The sequence below is a fragment of the Octopus sinensis genome, linkage group LG6 (assembly GCF_006345805.1).
Source record: "Octopus sinensis linkage group LG6, ASM634580v1, whole genome shotgun sequence".
Classification (NCBI taxonomy): Eukaryota; Metazoa; Mollusca; class Cephalopoda; order Octopoda; family Octopodidae; genus Octopus; species Octopus sinensis.
Window position 1 is genome coordinate 20,025,821 of NC_043002.1, and position 18,967 is coordinate 20,044,787.

General features: G+C 36.1%; 1 protein-coding gene across 2 annotated transcripts in view; it reads right to left on the bottom strand.

Annotated features, from left to right (window-relative positions):
- Positions 1-18,967, bottom strand: part of LOC115212794 (baculoviral IAP repeat-containing protein 6) — a 142,537-nt gene that overhangs the window by 21,182 nt on the left and 102,388 nt on the right. For both annotated transcript variants that reach the window (XM_029781493.2, XM_029781494.2), the window contains exons 36-51: positions 18,110-18,304; positions 17,044-17,244; positions 16,476-16,752; positions 15,527-15,765; positions 14,404-14,509; positions 13,174-13,404; positions 11,493-12,058; positions 9,789-10,000; positions 8,739-8,874; positions 7,766-8,002; positions 6,081-6,203; positions 4,638-4,796; positions 3,644-3,787; positions 2,928-3,160; positions 1,947-2,160; positions 1,052-1,266 (exon numbers count right to left, since the gene is read on the bottom strand). In XM_029781493.2, coding sequence (XP_029637353.1) covers positions 1,052-1,266; positions 1,947-2,160; positions 2,928-3,160; positions 3,644-3,787; positions 4,638-4,796; positions 6,081-6,203; positions 7,766-8,002; positions 8,739-8,874; positions 9,789-10,000; positions 11,493-12,058; positions 13,174-13,404; positions 14,404-14,509; positions 15,527-15,765; positions 16,476-16,752; positions 17,044-17,244; positions 18,110-18,304 — 3,488 coding nt within the window. The remainder of the gene's footprint in view (positions 1-1,051; positions 1,267-1,946; positions 2,161-2,927; positions 3,161-3,643; positions 3,788-4,637; positions 4,797-6,080; positions 6,204-7,765; positions 8,003-8,738; positions 8,875-9,788; positions 10,001-11,492; positions 12,059-13,173; positions 13,405-14,403; positions 14,510-15,526; positions 15,766-16,475; positions 16,753-17,043; positions 17,245-18,109; positions 18,305-18,967) is intronic.

Here is an 18,967-nt window from a genome sequence, read left to right on the forward strand (position 1 = left end):
TCTTATCTAATGATGATGGAAATATTTTGTACTGTGAAGATGCAGTGTGGCCATGCAGTTAATGAATTCACTTTGCAACCACAAGATTCCAATTTTGATCTCACTGCATGGCATTTTGGGCAAATGTCATTTTCTATAGCTTGGGTCAACTTGTACTTTGTGAGTGAAATTGAGTAGAAGGAGACTGCATAGATGCCCATTGGGTGGATGGTACTTGTGATTCAAAAGGTACAGCCATGTCACTGGGTTATGCTGATACTGAGAAATACAGTAAGAGTGCCTGTGTTTGCTGAACACTCAGCCACTTTGTTAACTGAGGAGTAGGTAATTCAATTAATCAAACTGAATCTCTATTGGTGATCATTGGAGATCTACCACCATTTTCACTCCTTTGTAATGCAAAGATGATACCCACCTACTGGTGGATTCCTAGGCATGGGTTGTGTTGCACATATCAGCCGTCACGAGCAATCCATAATCAGTAGAGATCAAATGTTGTAAAGGTAACTAAGTGAACTAAGACAACACAAAATCAGATGGTGGAATTGAGAGTCTTTGAAGTGTCAGACAGAATGCTTCAATGTATTCTGACTTTTTATGCTTTGGGTTCAAAAGCTAACAAAGGTCAACTTTGCCATTCATCCTTTTGGTATTGATAAAAAAAGTATCAATCGAAGGCAGTGAATTGAAGGAACTGTAAAATGATTTGTTCCAGCTCATTGCATTCCAAGTTCAAATACTACTATGATCTACTTGGGCAGTACAGTTAACCCAAAGCCCACTTTAACAATTTTCATTCTAAAAATGAACACTAAAAGATTTTGTGCCGATTCCTAACTTGGAACCAGAGGTGGCCTAGGCAGGTTATGTATAGAAAATGTTTACTGCAAAATTCTACCATTTATAGCTGAGAAATTATAGAAAGTACTTACTGAACTAATGCTAACAATAAACCAGATGGAAAATTTAAATATATCTAAATATGATGAAATTAACAGCTTTTTTTAAAGTCATTAAAGAACAAACTAAAGGAAGCTGGTGTTTGTCTTACCTCGTGTTGCAATGCTGCTGAGTTAACACGTGGACCGTGGTGACTGAGAACAGAGAGGCAGGCTAAGATCAAATGTAAGGCACCAATATCCAACATCATTCTTCGCAGATAGACCCCATCATCTGTGGTGAGAGGGGTCGTGTCAAACAAAGATTCAATCACATTGAAAGGCAGTGTGGGTAGGGAATTGGCGATGGGTGATGTCAATATATGACCTGCAAATAAAATCAAAAACAAACCATTAAGACAAAATATAACAACTTGGGGGAAAAAAAATTAAAATAATGCACCAATACTCATTAAAGCAAATTTTCAAAGTCTTATTTAGTGGATTTTGAAAATTTTGACAGTAACCCTTTAATGAGAAATGTGAAATAGGAGACAGGTTTGATGTTAGTACAGTAGACTTAATTAAACAGAGAAAAGTGTCACAAAATGGATAAGGTGTTGAATTGACAGTCCTAAGAGGTCAACTTTGCTGTTCATCTTTTTAAGGTCGATAAAAATGTACCAGTCCAAGGAGGTGTATTGATAGAACTGTAAGAATATCAAATCAGACGCCTTGTGGTATTTGTTTTAGTTCTCTACATTCCAAGTTGAAATCCTGCCATGGCCTACTTGGGTAGCAGACTTAACCTGTCATAAGTGGTTGGCATTTGGAAGTGCATCATGCTATAGAAATGATGCCAAAGCAAACACTGGAGCCAGACGCAGTTCTCAGACCCATCAAACCTATGCCAGAGCAGAACATTAAAAGACTATGCCGATTGTACTTTTCTAGTGAGTAACCTGATTTGAAAGCAGTGTAATTTCAAGAATATAATGGATTTCCCAAAACTATGGATTGATAGTAAAGATCAGAGGGAAAAAAAAAGCATAAAGTCATAATACTAACCACCATCACCATCATCAGTAACTCCAAGAACAAGACGTAGCAGACATTGAGCTTTCTTCCTTTCTTGGAGTAGAACATCGGCATAACCGGGTAGTCGTAAAAACAAACCAAATGCAATTAGAGAATGAGGTGGAATTGTTGAAAGTCCTGAGTGTGCAGTGCCGCCAGATTGTGATGTCAATGGAGGAGCAGTAGGGACTGGTTCATAAAACGTCTGGTGAGTAAAAAGAAAAAAAAGGAAGAATTTAAAATCAATTTGTAATGACAAATAGTTGCTATTGTAATTAAGCATTTTAGAAAGAAATTAAAGAATATTACGGTTTTATCATATGTACATAAACATCAGAGACAAAGGGTGAAGAAATTTGGTCAACAAGTCAAAACAAAATCCATTTCTGTAGCTATATGACATATAAAGGCAGACAGATATCAATACATTCCTATACCAAATTTTACTCTACAAAACACTCCAATGAGCAAGGATGAATTAACTGATAGAGGAAAGGACAAAGAGTTGAGGTCAACAATCTGCATCCTGTCACTAGCACTACATCCACAGACAATCACCCCTTTTACTCAACTCTAATTAGGCACCAAGGGTGGTACAATTCACCAAGGGTGGTACAATGAAGTTGATTAGCTTGAAATAGTAAGTTCCGTTCCCCCCACAGAAAAAAAACCTACATGTCACAGACCACAGCTAAGAGAATTGAATCATGTATAGTCTAATGTCCAGTCCAGTCTGCAGCAGATATGAACCCATCATAATCATAAATTAGCAAGATCAATTACTTTTTAAAATCTGAAAACAGCCAAAGATTCATTAAAGTTAACCAAGATTTTAACTTATATCCTAGAGACATGAATATTTCAGTCTAACATATCTCAACTCTGCATCAATTATTCGGTTGAACAAATGGTAGATTAGTTTTTCTCATTAACAAAAGAAATAAAGTAAGCAGAACAGCATGTGACACTAACCTCATTTAAGTCAGAGGAATCAACAGACACCCATTGGTCTTGAGATACATCAGAAACAGCAGTACTTTCCATTGTATCTGGTAGAACGGGTTGGCGAGACACTTCGGAATATAACACAGGAAGATGTTCAGCTAACAGTGCCAACCCACCGACACTAGCAAACACCTGAAGGGCTGAAGGAAAGCTGTCGGCTTTAAGTAATAAATCATCAGGGTTGTTAGCCTCTGGCCAGTCTGCAAGTAGAAATATGAATGGTAAGGGGCAAAATATGAATGGCAAGTGGAGTTTATTATTCAATGATATACATGTTAAACTTAACAGATGAACTTACTGAAATAGCTACTACAGTAACTTTAATCTTTTAACATCCAAATTACTGTCAAACGTAAAGCTTTTTTATTTAGAATGTTTTCAATTAATTATAGATTATGTTGTAACTTCAAGATTTCAATGATATAATTGTTTATTTTGAGAATGAGGGGCCAGATTTGGCCAGTCTCAACATAAAATAGGGAGAGTATTTAGGTCCAACAGGACCAGTTAAAATTTCTTAGCATTGTCATGTCACTTTTACCACATTCCATAGTTAGGATCTTGTAAGGTAAAGAATATTTTTTTCTCCATAAATGGCAGAGTATGAAGATATTACAAGGGAGCTCAGTACTTTCAAAGAATTACATAATCAGGGAGGAATAAAGACATAAATATATACATACCAGGATCCCTGTAGGTCTTTTTGTCACCAGGCTTTGAATGGAATCGAAGCAGGAATTCCAAGACCGCTTGTCCTTGAGGATATCCCTTCTCTTGTAAAATTACAAGCAGTTGGCTAAGAGTGAGTTCTGCAGGTAATGGTTGACCTATAAAAGATTAAAAAAAGAAAATAAAGCTAAGAAGTTCATGAAGCTGGATAAAGTGGGAAGTAACCACAAATCAATGAAACTCAATTGAAACCAATCATAACATTCTTGTTGAAAGCCATCGTTGATAAGCTATTCTGGTATCAAAGAAAACTTGACCAAAAATACTTGATTGATCTATACCAGGCAGCTGTGCTGGTGGTACGTAAAATGCACACTTTGAACTTTGGGCCTCATGGAGGCAATGACAAGTGACCAAGACCTTTGGCAATATACTGTGCTTGAGAAGAGCTGTCAAGTCAAGTGAGATTGTAGTTGTGGCTGATGCTAGTGTTTTATAACTGGTACCCATGCTGGTGGCACATACAAAGCACCCATTACACTCTTGGAGTGGTTGGTGTTAGAAAGGGCATCCAGCTATAATCAGATTGGAACCTGGTGCAGCTCCTCAGTTTACCAGTTTTCAGTCAAACCGTCCAACCCATGCCAGCATGGAAAACGGACGTTAAATGACGATGATGAAGAGCTTGAATGGCTACAACCATGCCACAGAGGTTTGCACACACAAGGTTGATGAGGTAATTGGTTTCAGTGACACCACTCTCACCAACATCATCAGCCAATGAGGAGGTTTCTATGTTACTCAACAGGCTGGAAATAGTAGTCAAATCTCTATCTTAAGAAATGATACAATGGCTAATATAGCCCTAGATACACTAGGTCTGAAAAACTGGAATAGTCACAGTTGGAAGATTTCATAATGCATCTGCTTAATCAGGGTTGACCTGTGGCTAAATAACAACCTGACCACAACCAGAATCATTACAATCAATAAAAAAGTGTAATTTACCAGGCAGAAGATTGTGATAAAGTGATAACACTGGGAACTGTAAGTTGACAGCGACCATGTCTGTATTCTGATTGCCTCGAGCACGAGGGGGCAAGCGAGGTGGACCTCCTGTTTTATTATGGTTGGAATTCTTCTCTCTACGCTCCTTTGCTAATAATCCTAGAAAGATGAAAACAAGTACAATATTAATAGAGCTGTTGATGGTGCATTACATTTATCCTGAATTATTTCACATCATCTAACATCAAGACGTATGGTTAAGACAAGAATATATTGTATTATTAATCAAAAAGTCAATGGATGGAATCAGGTCACTGGCGATAGATTTATGTACACAGCCAAAACTTAACTCTTTCTAGCTCAGTTTATTTGGCTAGAAATCAGTACAGATGTTAAATTCTGATTATGACTGTAATTAAAGAGAGGCCTATATAATTAGAAAATATTATTGTTGGATTCCATATAGAATTGATATCAAATTTTTGTATAATGTGGAGTAGCCATGTAGCTCCTCTGCAGCAACAAATATGTTCCTATCCTTTCTACCATACCCTTATATAATGTGAAGTAACCATGGAGATCCTCCATAACAACAAACATTTTCTTCACATATCTATCATACACTAACCTTTCAACATCTAGCATAGTGACACTTCCTTTTCTGCTATACTCCCACCCAAGCAAGGGAACTTTCAATTCTTGCACATTGCATGGCAACTTCACCAGTGTTTGTGCCACAGAACACATGTCTAGTACTCTGTAATGTCACTGACATTAAGAAAGGCATCCAGTCATAAAAACTATGCCAAAGTAGACACTGGAGCTTGGAGCAGTTCTCTGGCTTGGATCCTGCCAAAAAAATCAAACCCATACCAACATGGCAGATGGACGATGGTATGTAAATCTGGGGTACAATAGGAACATTCATCCCACTAGCTTCCATTAATCAGTTTCATCATCACCACTACCATACGGCTGTCAAGAAAGTTCTTGCAGCTTTTAACCTTTAAATTCAGACGCATATATCTCGGCTCAAACAAAACTTTATTAATCAAAATAAACACCATCAAAATCAACACACTTTTGCCAACGTGAAACAAGTTTATTTATGCCAATAGCGTAAAAATCCTGTGTACTGATGGCAATGAAGTCTTTGAAGGCATGTATGGGTGAGCTAACTTATATGAGTAATTATTAGATTCTCTTCCTACCACTAATCTCAGCCATGAGATAAGGAGATGAAGCACATTGGAGCTAGTAAGAGATACAGTTATGTACCCCATTCATGGGTGCAACAATGGCTAAAGTAAAATTTGAACTTATGCCTATATGGTCAATAGCCCTGCACCAAAACCTTGTACCCCTGTGCCTTTTTGGCTATTATGCTATTTAGTTTCATCATACATGATTATAGATAGACCACAACAATAAAAGCACACTCACCTGCAGCATTTGATAGGAAGTCCACAACTTCAATACCAAGTTCAGTCATATCCTTCTTATTGTCATCAATGTTCTTTTTCTCAACAGTGCCATCCCAGAATTGAGCCATGTGTCCAGTATGGTCTGTGGAATTGAAAATATAAATGGATTAGTAAATTCAATGGATAATTTTAAATTTTTTATAGAGTGCATTACACTATCCTGAGGAAGTGGGGAGAGAGTTATAGTTGTTTTTCATTTTATACCATTCTTTCAAAGCACCAAGAATTGGACAGATTCAAAATAAGTCATCCTTGTACACATTTCAATCCTGTCTGTTACATTTCATTTGACAGCAGTTTCTTTTTAGAGACTCCATCTCCTGCCTACCTGGTAGTGTAAGCTGGGTGCTACAGTGGTATCTGTCTCAAAAAACTAACTTCACTGATTTCAGCTTTTCTCCCCTTCTACACACTGGTTTGAAACACAGAGCAGAGATGAGTTCAAGAACTCTTAAAGTTCCAAAGAATCTGGGAACACTTACAGATATTGGTAAATCAGAAATGAAGAGTGAATGCCAATGCATATTTTCAGTGCCATCTACTCAATAAATTTTTGTTAGTTTTTAACATTACAGCAACAGAAAACTATAATATGAAGCCATTTCCTCTCTTCTATTCCGACATTCTGCACTTATTTTCCCCTACTTTCCCTCTGAAACCAGTACCTAATGGAAATGCAATCTGAGCACATTTTACCAACTAAAATACTTTGTGAATACAAGTATATTTTTGCAAGCTGCTGTTAATACATTGCCATTTGTGAACATTATTATTACTAGTTAAAGGTTCCTGACAAATCTAATGGTGAGAATTACATGATGGTGTTATTGGCTTTTTGATTTTTCACTCAGGTTTATACCTTTTGTAAATATGAGTCTCCACAGTTTCTACCTACTATCATTCACAGAGTATTGGTCAATTTAAGGCCATTTGCCCAAGATGCAATCTAGACAACCACATGGTTATGATGTAAACAAGGTAGTCTCTAGATGGTTATTCAACCTGCTAGATGTAGAAGTCAAACCACCACCCACCCACTCTCTGCTACTTTAATAAAAATTAAAAAGAAGACACATTGGATAATGTAGTTCCTGATAAATAAAAGTCAAACTAGAATACCTTTGACAATATAAGGCCCTTGATCAAGACTGGCTTATAGCTAAACAAGTACAAACACTTAACTCAGACACTAAGTGTAGCTAATAAGTTCTTGAATAACAGTTTCGTATTTATGCATTTGATTACAATATAAATTTGAAAGTTTTGTGACCTCTTATTTTCTACTTTTGTTTTTTCAAACATTAAAAGTAAAATTTTCAATACCAGGTTTTATATTCTCAAGGACAAAATGTAAACAACAGTAAATTACAAATTTTATTAATTTTCTGAACTAAATCTTTGCATGGCTAAGCACAGATACTGTAAGTTAAATACTCGCAGTCATTACTCCATCTGCTTATATTTCACTATGTCGTATACAGGAATCATAGTCAATCTACAGCTTCACATCTTCCTTTAGAACCCTTCACAGTTCAAATACCCATCATCCCCAAAGTCTTTATTCTATCAAGTGTCCCCCAAAAGATAAATACAAACAATGAATCCTCATAACTCTACCACAATCTGAATGAAACAATTAAATACCTGATATCTTGTTAATAAGCTCTTCACAGTTGGTTTGCAATCCCACGGTGACTGTGTGGAAATGGCGTCCAGCACCAAAACAGGGATGCTGCAATTGGCTGAAACATCCTTGCACTTGCAGACGACTGTTATGAGGAGAAGATTTGAAGGATACCAAAATCTTTGGCTCTTCCAATAGAACTTGCAGAAACATGCGTCTTGTGAACCCAGACAGAAGAGGTCCAGATGAAATAGGTCCTATTAGGTTAAGAAAAAAGAAAATATATAAAAACAAAGATCCTATTTTTTAAATCAAGATAAATTACTGAAATATAATGAAACAAAATAGTTTACAAAACTTTCCAGTTCTGCAAAGTTTGAGGACATGGTGAAAAGTGTTTGTTGGATTTTAATGGAGTCATCATCTGTTTTATGTTTTTCCAGACTTGCTAAGCATTAGATGTCTCTCTCCAGCAGAGTGTTTCACCTACATGTAGCATTCTTTTGTCATCTTTGTCAGGTTAGCTTCTTGAGACCAATATTAAACACCTCTAAAGTTTTCCTCTTCTGCAGATTCTCTCCACATGGATCACTTCACACTTCTTCACTCCATACATGTGACATGTCTGTACTAATGTAGTTTCTACTCATGCACACATCTGATTATTCTTATGCCCAGTTTTTCTCTCAGCTCATTTACGCTCCATCATTCATTCACACTAACATTATATATCCAGAGGATTTCTTTCCAGACTTCATACAATTTCTACATTCAATGCTCATCTTTTGCTATGGTGCAACAGTACATTTCAGATACAAGCATCATACAATTTACTCTTCAAAGAGCTCTTGGGTGACAACAAAAAGATTGTTTCTCTATGAACTAAATCTAGCAATATAATAAGTCACTGGTCAATCTGTTTTTAGTTATAGGGCTGCAAACAAAGCAAATAGTTAATTAGGAAAGAAATTGAGACATTTAAGAAGACCATACCAGATCCTTGCTCCTTGATGACTTCACAGAGTACACGGGCAAATAGATGCTGGTTCTGAGAATGGCAAGAAATCACTTGGTTGAAGAATGTAATTACTACTGTTTCAATGGCAGCACGTTCTTCAGCAGTCATCATCTGAAAATACAGTAAACAATTACCATTTCTTATCATCATCATCATCACCACCACCAACATCACATAACAATCATCTCCCATGCTGGCATAGGTTGTACAAGTAGGAGGACTGCATTATGCTTCAATGTCTGCTTCCTACAGCTTGATGCACTTCTTAACACCAATCACTTTACAGTGTACTATATTTTTTGCTTTACATGGCACCAGCACTAGTGAGGTTGCCATGTAACCAGCCAGATTAAAGTTCCCCTTCAACTGAGGAGTTTAGAAGAAAGAAAAGTAATTTTTATGCTACGAAACATGGTGCTATCAAAACCTAAGGTAAATCATTATGGTATTAAGTTTATTATTTCTTTATTGCCCACAAGGGGCTAAACGTAGAGGGGACAAACAAGGACAGACAAACGGATTAGGTTGATTACATTGACCCCAGTGCGTAACTGGTACTTAATTTATCGATCCCGAAAGGATGAAAGGTAAAGTTGACCTCGGCGGAATTTGAACTGAGAACGTAATGGCAGATGAAGTACCGTTAGGCATTTTGTCCGGCGTGGTAATGTTTCTGCCAGCTCTCCGCTTATGGTATTAAGTTTATGTTAATCAGTTAACCTGACATAGGTTACCAAAAACCACTAAACATCATAAATTTAATAGAAATTTAACAAAAATTCAAAAATTCTTTTCTCTACCACTCATATTCACCTTGTATAAATATTCATTTTAAGTAATGATACCATGAACAACTCAGTCATTAAGCTTATGTACGGAATTCTACCCTAGTGTAAAGCAGAAGATATAAACAGCAAACTAACAATATAAAGATTTATAATAATTCTCTCATGTGTTAAATATTACAAGAAAGTCAGTCTTGAACAAGCAATAATATAAACATATGAATGGATGAAACAACTTACCTTGTGCTTATAATTTATGGATGAGGTTTGTGTAGTAGCAGTGGTACGAGGGGCCTGTACTGGAATAGTGCAGAGTAATGTCAAGAGGACTGGCCAAAATATACTGCCTTCAGCACTTCCCATCCAATCTTTAATCATTGGTTCACGAGTTATCTCAGCAAAGAACCCAAGTATTGCTGCTACAAGGTCAGCAGTTACAGTCAAACCATTAGCTGTTAGAGTGGAAAGGATTTCAGCATCAAATTAGTAACTAGCATTCACACAGGATTTTTTCACACACTTAACACACTTATATACAGTTGACTATTTATGTAAAAGACAAGAATATAATTGATTTGAGTTCATCTCCAGTACATTACTCATTCCAAACCAATGACAGGTGACTGAAAGGAAAAACAAATCCCATGCCACTAGAATTTCTACACAATGGTAAGTCAGCAAAGTATCAAAAATCTGTTTGTGCATCTCAAAATATGGTAAAAATCTGCAAACAACTAAAGATGTCACTGATTTCTTAAATTCAATCAGCTCTGCTTAAAATTTTCTTTCTCTCTGAACAAAGGCAAAATAAATATGAACTAAGAAGTGGCATTGCAAGATTGTGGAACACTGGCAGTGAATAACTATATATATATACCTCATTTTTTTAGCCCATATGTTCTTATATTCATTTGTCATTTAACTCAGTGTTTTCTTTTTTAACCAAACACCCTTGATAAATGAGATTACATGATATCTAGATATTCTAAAAGAAATTAGCTGCTCTATGTCTCCAAAGTGATATGGCTCAGTACACTTTTCTTAAAAGTTTCATGCTTTCTTAACCCATTAACTTTTAAGTTTTTTTCAGAATACATATTATCAAAAAAAATTTGTATCAGCTACTAGATATACACATCAGAATTAATTAATATACTAAAACCATAAAATAAACTTAAAAAATTAAATATAAACCAGTGATAACAGGAAAGTTGCTCTAAAAGAATCACCAGTTATTATGAGTTAATTATTCTATGATACCGCTTAGCCACCCCACAAAGAAATGTAGGTATATATTGTTTTGACATTTTCAATAAAAATACTCGGCACAATAAAGGAAAATTATACAATTCAGATTTTTTATTTTTTGATAGGCAAACTAGAATTGAATGGTAAATATATTTGGACAGTTTAATGCGTGTGTGTGTTATGTGCTCAAGAGAAAGTGTGTACACACACACACACACACACACACACCACTTTCTGGATTGGTCAGAACTATTACTATCCCTTGTAGTATTTGTTCCAGTTATCTGTGTTCTGAGCCCAAATCTCTCAGAGTATAAGAAAAGCAAAAGCCCAGATCAGAACAATGGATTAGAGGAATTGCTAGAGTGTTGAACCAAATGTCTTGAATGTACTTGCTAGGGTCATTTATGCCCAGAACTGGCCTAAGCAAGACTGGGGCCAACCTGTAGTAGCCCTTGCCTTCTCTTAAGAGAACAACATACAAGTTTTCCTTTTCCACTGGCAAGGAGAAGGGAGACTTGCATGCATGGGTAAGTGCTTATCTAAAAAAAAAATTCTTGTCGAGGAGCAAATCTTAGAGAGAAACTTTGCAGATACATGGACCACAGAATACATAGACAGCTGCACAGGGATTGTTTAAAAAAAAAAACAAAAAAAAAACAAAATAAATAAAATGTAAATAACCAAACAACTTACTTGAATTATCACAGGTGTGAGGATAGCTTTGTTCACCAACAGAACCATTTTCTCCCATCATAGATTTATTAGCGTCAGTTAGAGATTCTGGATTGGTTAAACTTTCAGCAAAGCATGCAATCTCATGGTTGCAGAATTCAAACAGCCCCTGAGCAAGAATTGCTGGGAATTTACTAGCAAGTAGTTGTTGCACTGCACCAGGAGATTGGCATGTAATGGCTAAGGTCGACAGATGTGAACGGTCAAGCATCATATTACTGAAATCATGCAATGTGATCAAATTATTGCCAATGTCTTGGTCAGCTGCCATAGCAGACTGTTGGTTGGTTTGGGCTTCCTTCGAGTCATCCGTCATCGAGATGTGCTGCTGTTGCTGTGAGCTATCTTTGCAGTCATCACTGATAGAGGCTGTCATGCTGTTACTGGGGTTCAACAGGATTCCCATCCACTCGAGGATGAGTGTGAAGAAACTTGGATAGATATAGCAGACAGAGCAAAGAACATTATCAACAGCTCGTTTCAGGGACGAGTCAAAGGACAGAACAGTACTCCATTCATAGACAGATCTGGAATTAGAAATTATTGTTAAGTAAATTATTGGAAAAACAAACAAGTGCAGATTTACTGATTAATTCATGGCAAAAGTTTCTTTAGATCAAGTATAGTCCAAATGAAAATACTTAGAAGTTATAGCACAGTTTATGTATTATCTGTGTGGAGTAATGTGGTGTTGTATGTTGTGAGTGTGTATGAGAGGAAGACTATAGTGTGTGTGTGCATGCACACATATGGAGAGCTGTGGGATGAGCAGAGGTGTATGTGGAGAAGTGTGGTATGCATAAAGGGAGTGCAGTGTGTATAAGGGAAATATGATGTGTGGCGGAATACAGTGAGTGCAGAGAAATATGTGGTGAGGTGTAAAACACAGGAATCACTGCTGACCAGCTACTGAAAGAAATGCTAGTTAATATTGTATCATAAGTGTTGTTACTGCATCATTTCTTCTCATTGGTTCAGTTTACCTAATTGTAGACGTATACCATTGTGATTAACAAATGTCTTTTTAACTCTCACCGCTAAATAATTATTCCATGGATATAGAGAAGGAAACCTTTTCTCCAAAGAGAGTCTTTAGTGATGTCAACATCACTTAATACAACCATACTATTAAAGTAGCAGTAGCAGCAGGCAAATAAGAACAGTACTACTATAAGACATGTTGCTGTTACCCAAGTGCCATGCCTTACAAGAAATTAAGTCACTGGAAAGGTTTGCTTACAATACAGTTTCATTTCCCAGATGAGCAATTTCATTTAACTTACTTGTGACTGGTGTAATACCTCTCAATCACAATCTTTTACAGTTGGGTTGTGGCATAAATGAAATCAAAAACCCAGTTCTCAACAACACAACAGTGTATCAATTTGTTTTTTGTTTTTTTAAATACAGATAGCATTTGTTTGATGTTGCCTTAATTCAAGAGAATTGACAAATAGTTGGGTGTTTTCTTTTTCTTTTCTTACTGAAGTAACAGCAAATGAGTGTGATAAGAACAAGGAAAGAGCAACAAAGAGAGAGAATGTAGAAGAGAAATGAAGAGAGAGAGAGAGAGCAAGATAAAGCAGAAGAGACTGAGATTGGAAAAGGAGTGAACAAGAAGAAAAACAAGAAAAAAAAATACCTGAAGAGTTGTGGTGTGATGATGGTTCGCAGTTCATTGCGCACAGGAAGGCTGTGGCTGTACCAGAGTATAGCTGCAATGCAGTGAACATGGGGAGCAGCTGGATGAGGTAGTGTGAAATAAGGGGCTTCATGAGGAGCTGGACCATAACCATTGTTGAGGGACAGCATTTCTGACTTCTGCAGAGCTACTTCAGCACTGTCACCAAGCCATACTATTAGGGCCTTTAATCTACAAAAAGAAAATATTAACAGAGTTTACACTAAAAGCATCAGATCGAAATTTTGGAGGAGGAAAAAAAAAACATTCAATAAAATCTAAAGTATTTGTTTTATAAAAATTTCCATTGAATCACAGTCAGAAGAAGAGATGGATAATGCCTTTGGTGTTTATTGATCCATCCACACTGATGAGGAGAAAATCTTTATATATAAAAGTGAAGTTGTGTGTCTGTCTCCTACGATTTAGATTCCTAACTACTCTCACATTTTGCGGTGCAGTGTAACCAAAAGTGGGTATCATAGTTGTAATTCATACCGAGCCCTTTTGGGTATTAGCATGAGTCTACGATTTAAAAAAAAGTTTACCATAATTTTTTCCCATTTTTAATGCATTTTTTTTGCTATTATAAAAGGGAAGTAACTCTCTAAAAATGTATTATTAAATCTCAGAACGTCAAAAGCTACAATAACACCCCCCTTTGTGGTTAGCCATATTGAGATGGCCATTATACTTTACATCTCTAAAAATGCTTATATAGTTATTTCCCTTACAAACCTGAGCAACGCCAGGCGATACTGCTAGTAGTCTATAAATTGAAAGAGAATATGTAAATCTGTAGGCAGAATTGTACTTTGTTCAGAGGAAAAACAATAATTACTACAGTAGTAAGGTTTGTGATTGATGAACAAATAGTCAGACGTCCAAAATGTTAACCTCACAACTGTTGTACCTCATTAGAGTATCCTTTTAATGATGTACAAGTGTATTTACAGCATTTCTATTACTTCTAACCTTATTTAAGGATTGCTTAAACCTACACTGGATACAACACCAGTTATAGAAGGATAAATTTAATGAGACAGCTTTCTATTTTTGTACCCCAAGACATTGGAGTAGGTATCTTTTTGATTTCTGGTTTTGTACTTCCACTTATGCCAGGAAGTGTTACATGATCACAATGTTGTAGAAGATCAAAGAAAACAGAATATCTTTGGTGGATTTACTCACCTGGCAGGGGTACCACTATCCTGTAGAGTTCCTAGCTGATACAGGATCTCAATTGTGGAATCATTTGCAACACCACTCACTTTCCCCATGAACGACACAGAATCATCTACAAGAAATAAGAAAAAATATTCACAATTTCAAAATTACTTAAAACAATTCGAACTGACATGGTTTAGAAGACTCTTTGTAAAACATGTCAAACAGTTTAGTAGAAACATAGCAGAAACAACAAGAAATTCAGCTGCAAACAATCTTGACAATAAGTAAAGAGAGAATATAATTGTTATAAAAAGGCTCTGATCAACTCTGATTGAGCAGTTCTGAGATAGATACTAAACCATATCTTGGTGAGCTGTGCTAAGTATTTGTTTCTATATATTACTAGAACTTACTTTGTTGGAAAGTTTACTGATACTACAGATTAAACAACTGTTGTATTCCCAGCAAACCAAATATTTGATCCAGTTTCAACTTCTAGCTTTAACTACTTATAATATCACTATATTTTCTGAATACATCAGCCTCACAACTCATATTTTACCGTATCCCAAGAAATCTCAAGTTTCATGCATAACAGATACAACTTGATGTAATAATTTTTTAATGGCTCTTAGGATAGTAAAAAGAGATTAGAACTTTTAAGTAGTTAAGAAGCTCTCAAGACAGTTATTTCAATAACCCCAGAGTTCTATAAAACTAGAGCTTTAACTCTGCGCCTTTTAGTATGAAATTAAAGTGAAACCAATCACCAACTCTGTGGAGAAGATATCACTTTATCACAGCTGAACAAGTGTTATGGTGATTATTTCATGCTGACAATTAAACAGGAAAGACACATGCAGAATAAAATATCTAGTAAAATAAGACAAAATTAATTGACTATGATGAGTCTGAATATGTGAACCTATCATTTAAACATCTACTTTCCCATGCTTCCATGGGTCAGATGGAATTTGTTGGGGTAGATTTTCTACAGCTGGAAGCCCTTCCTGTTGCCAACCCTCACCTGTTTCTAAGTGAGGTAATATTTCCCCAATGGAAGACTGGAAATGAACGATATCACCTGTACACACACACAGAGTTACAAACAGTAAATTGTAAGAGAAAAGTTCTAACAACTAACCAGGCTGTCCAAGGAAAGATGGTTTCCTTAATAAACTGTAGATGAGGGTAAGACCCATATCTGTAGAATGTAGTCCAAGTTTGAGGAGCACTGTTTCAAGATGATGTGAATGAGTGCTGGCTTGAGGGGACACCAACAGGGCAGTGCATGTGGTCAGTAAATGTGGAATGGCTGCTGCTGCAGACGCAATACTTTCTTCGACGGTCAAACAATGCTGCAACAGTTGGACCCAGCCAAGGCTGTCAAGTGAAAATAGTATAAAAATTCAGATTATTGTAAACTTTTGGTAGCATCATAAACATGTCTTGTGACATCACATAATTAAGAGAAAATGTCTGAAGAAGGCAGACAGAAAGAATGAAGGAATAAAATTAGCAAGAGTATCAAGTAGGAATCGAACTGATATCTTGTTAAAATCAAATTTCTGTTCCCTCATAAATGCTTATTTAGGTTTATTTTTCTTACTTTCACATTTATTTTGATAGTGGATGCATATATGCACAAAAGCTTTCACTCAGACACAAACACACACACAGTACTTATGAACATATTTATATGACAAATTTTAATAAATTCTAAAAATTTTCATATTAAACTATAATAATAATAATAATTTCAAATTTTGCCACAAGGACAGCAAGTTCAGGGGAATGGTAAGTTGATTACAGCGACCCCAGCATTCAATTGGTACATATTTTATCCACCTCAGAAGGATGAAAGGCAAAGTTGACCTTGGCAGAAATTGAACTCAGAATGCATAGACGGACGAAATACCGCTAAGCATTTTGCCTGACATGCTAACAATTCTGCCGGCTTGTGGCTTTAATAAGAGTCACAACTGAAAGTTATGTAAACATACCACAGCTGTGGAACAGATTTACTTAATTTGAACAAAGCACAAAGAACAACATTTACACAAAGTAAGATAAAAAAAAAAGTGAGTATTGACCTGGTTTTTGATACCACATCATCAGTTGGAGCTAAAATACTGGCTGGCTTTTGGTTGGTTTCACTAAATGCACTGTGTCCCATCAATAGGATCTGTGACAGCCCAATGGTCATAGAATCCCGAGCCCTGTGCAGGCGGATGGTAACCATGGTGACAACCTCAGGCCGAATCAGCTGGAGACGGATGAAGCCAAGACTGCAAGTCATCAATGGCGCACTCATCGGTGTCACAGTAATCCCATCATGGCTGACCTCCAGAGAAACATAGGATGGACAAGCTGAAAGTAAAAAAAACAAAAAACATGAATACCACACAAATCTATATCATAGAATTTCTAGTGTGTGAGACAAAATGTTTTGTGATAATTTAGTTACATTCCTTTAAGTTCAAAGTTTCCAAGTGAAAACATTTTAAGGTTGATAAAATTTTTTTTTAAATGATGTCCCAGCATAGCTGCAGTCCAACGACTGAAACTAGTAAGAGAATAGAGAAAATGCTTTTTGTGGTAGATATAAGATTACTACATCCCAACAATGACAAAGAATTCGATAAGTCAGAAACTACTTACTGGATAATGAGGTATTGTGAGGTGAAATCTGGACCTCTTTCAACAGAATGGCAAATGGCAATTGTATTGTTAAGTCAACCCATGTCTCATCTGGATAGAAGTGATAGGACCAAGCTGCTGACCTGGCCCTCCGGTGAGGAGGTGATGCTTGAATAAGTACTTCAGCAGGTGTAGCTGTGGGGCTACTTGAAGATATGGAGCCTGTAAAAAGAAAGCAAACAGCAATTTCAATAGGACTTATTTCTGGCTTAAACACAATAATTAAACCCTTTCAATTTTTGTTTATAACCTTTCATGTGGTTTCCACAGCTAGCATAGGTGAAGAGGCATATATGAATTTGATGACCTCCTGCTAACTGATAGAAAGAAAAATATACATTTTACTGTTTTATATCGATTTCCCCTCAATTGTGAGCTAAATATCTTTTGCAAACTTGAATGTTTCCACATTACTGGAAGACTTGTATGAGCACTGGACAAAATGTCTCGCCATAATTGTCTCTTACATTTTGCATTCAAATCCTATTGTAGTGAACTTTCAACCTTTACTTTTGGAGCTGAGTAAATAAGTACCAGTCAAGGACTGGGATTGATTAAATCAAGTGTTCCCACTCCACAACATACAGCCTTGAGCCAACACAAGAAATATTATTGGATGGTGTAACATTTTTATAGTTGGGTATTACAGAAATGAGTAATGTAAGTAATTAAAATGCTTTTATACATTGCAATTCACACTATTTGCAACACCAAGTTATACATGGTATCTGTTTAAAGTGAAATGATCTGAGTTAGCTACAGGTCAGTGTCTTGGCCACAGACTCAGTATGGTGACAATACCAAAATACAAACTACTAGTTATTTGTTTGTATCAGTTTGGTAAACTCTGAAACTGGCTCAAGTGAGCAGCAATCCTTACATAGTCTGTATCTAAAACAGTCATAAGTAATTTCATTTTGTGTTCATGAAATACAAATTCGAAGTAGACAACCCAAAAGCTTAACAGAATGATTAAGAAACAGGCAGGCTGTCAACAATAGCTAATTTCTTTGAGAGGTTTACTTACCAAGGGGAGCAAAATTCTGTAGAATATCATTACAGTCAGTGTTAGTGGAATTGACATTGAGCCGGTGGGCACTGGGTAGCCGGCTATTGTTACTATTGTTTAAGTTCTGCATCATTGTAGAGATAAGACCAGGGCTAGTGTTGACAATCTTCTGACTGCAACTTACCAGGTTGTTGCAAATCACATCGACAGCCCCTACAGAAATATAAATTAAAGAAAAATATGAATAAATGAAATAAAGAAATACATAGTGGTGACAATAACTGTGGATCTTCAGACAAGCAGAGTTAAGTGTCCTCCACAAAAAATACTACAAAAGGAGTTAAGTGTCTCTCTCTAGTACAATGCAGGAGGTGATTGTTAGTAAAATTAAATATCTTGTAAGAAAATACAGCATGATGTGAACTTGTAACCTAGAAGTCACAAGTGCAATACATTACTCTCCTAGAAACTATTTCTCATTAAAGAAATTAAAGGACTTTTTTAAGCAGGAGAAGAAATTTTTTGTTAAAGGGTCAACAGAATAACCAAGAGGATTCACTGTGTGAGTTCACAAATTTTATTGGTGTCAAATGAATAAATTGCAAAACTTGTTCTAATAAGATTTCAATTCAAACAGATGAGGTAACAAACTAGATGTCAACCATTTTAGGCTCATGGGAGATTTTGCAGTGCATTTATAGACATTGTACATATGTAAACATAATGTGATGATAGGGGCACTCTTATAAAAAGTAATTTTCAATTGCCAAAATATTATGTTATGCTGTTTTTCCTTCATGCTACTTTCCATTTATTAAGCAACTAAGAGAGTTTGCTTGTTCCAGTATAAATAACAAGTGTTTTATCAAAAGCTCT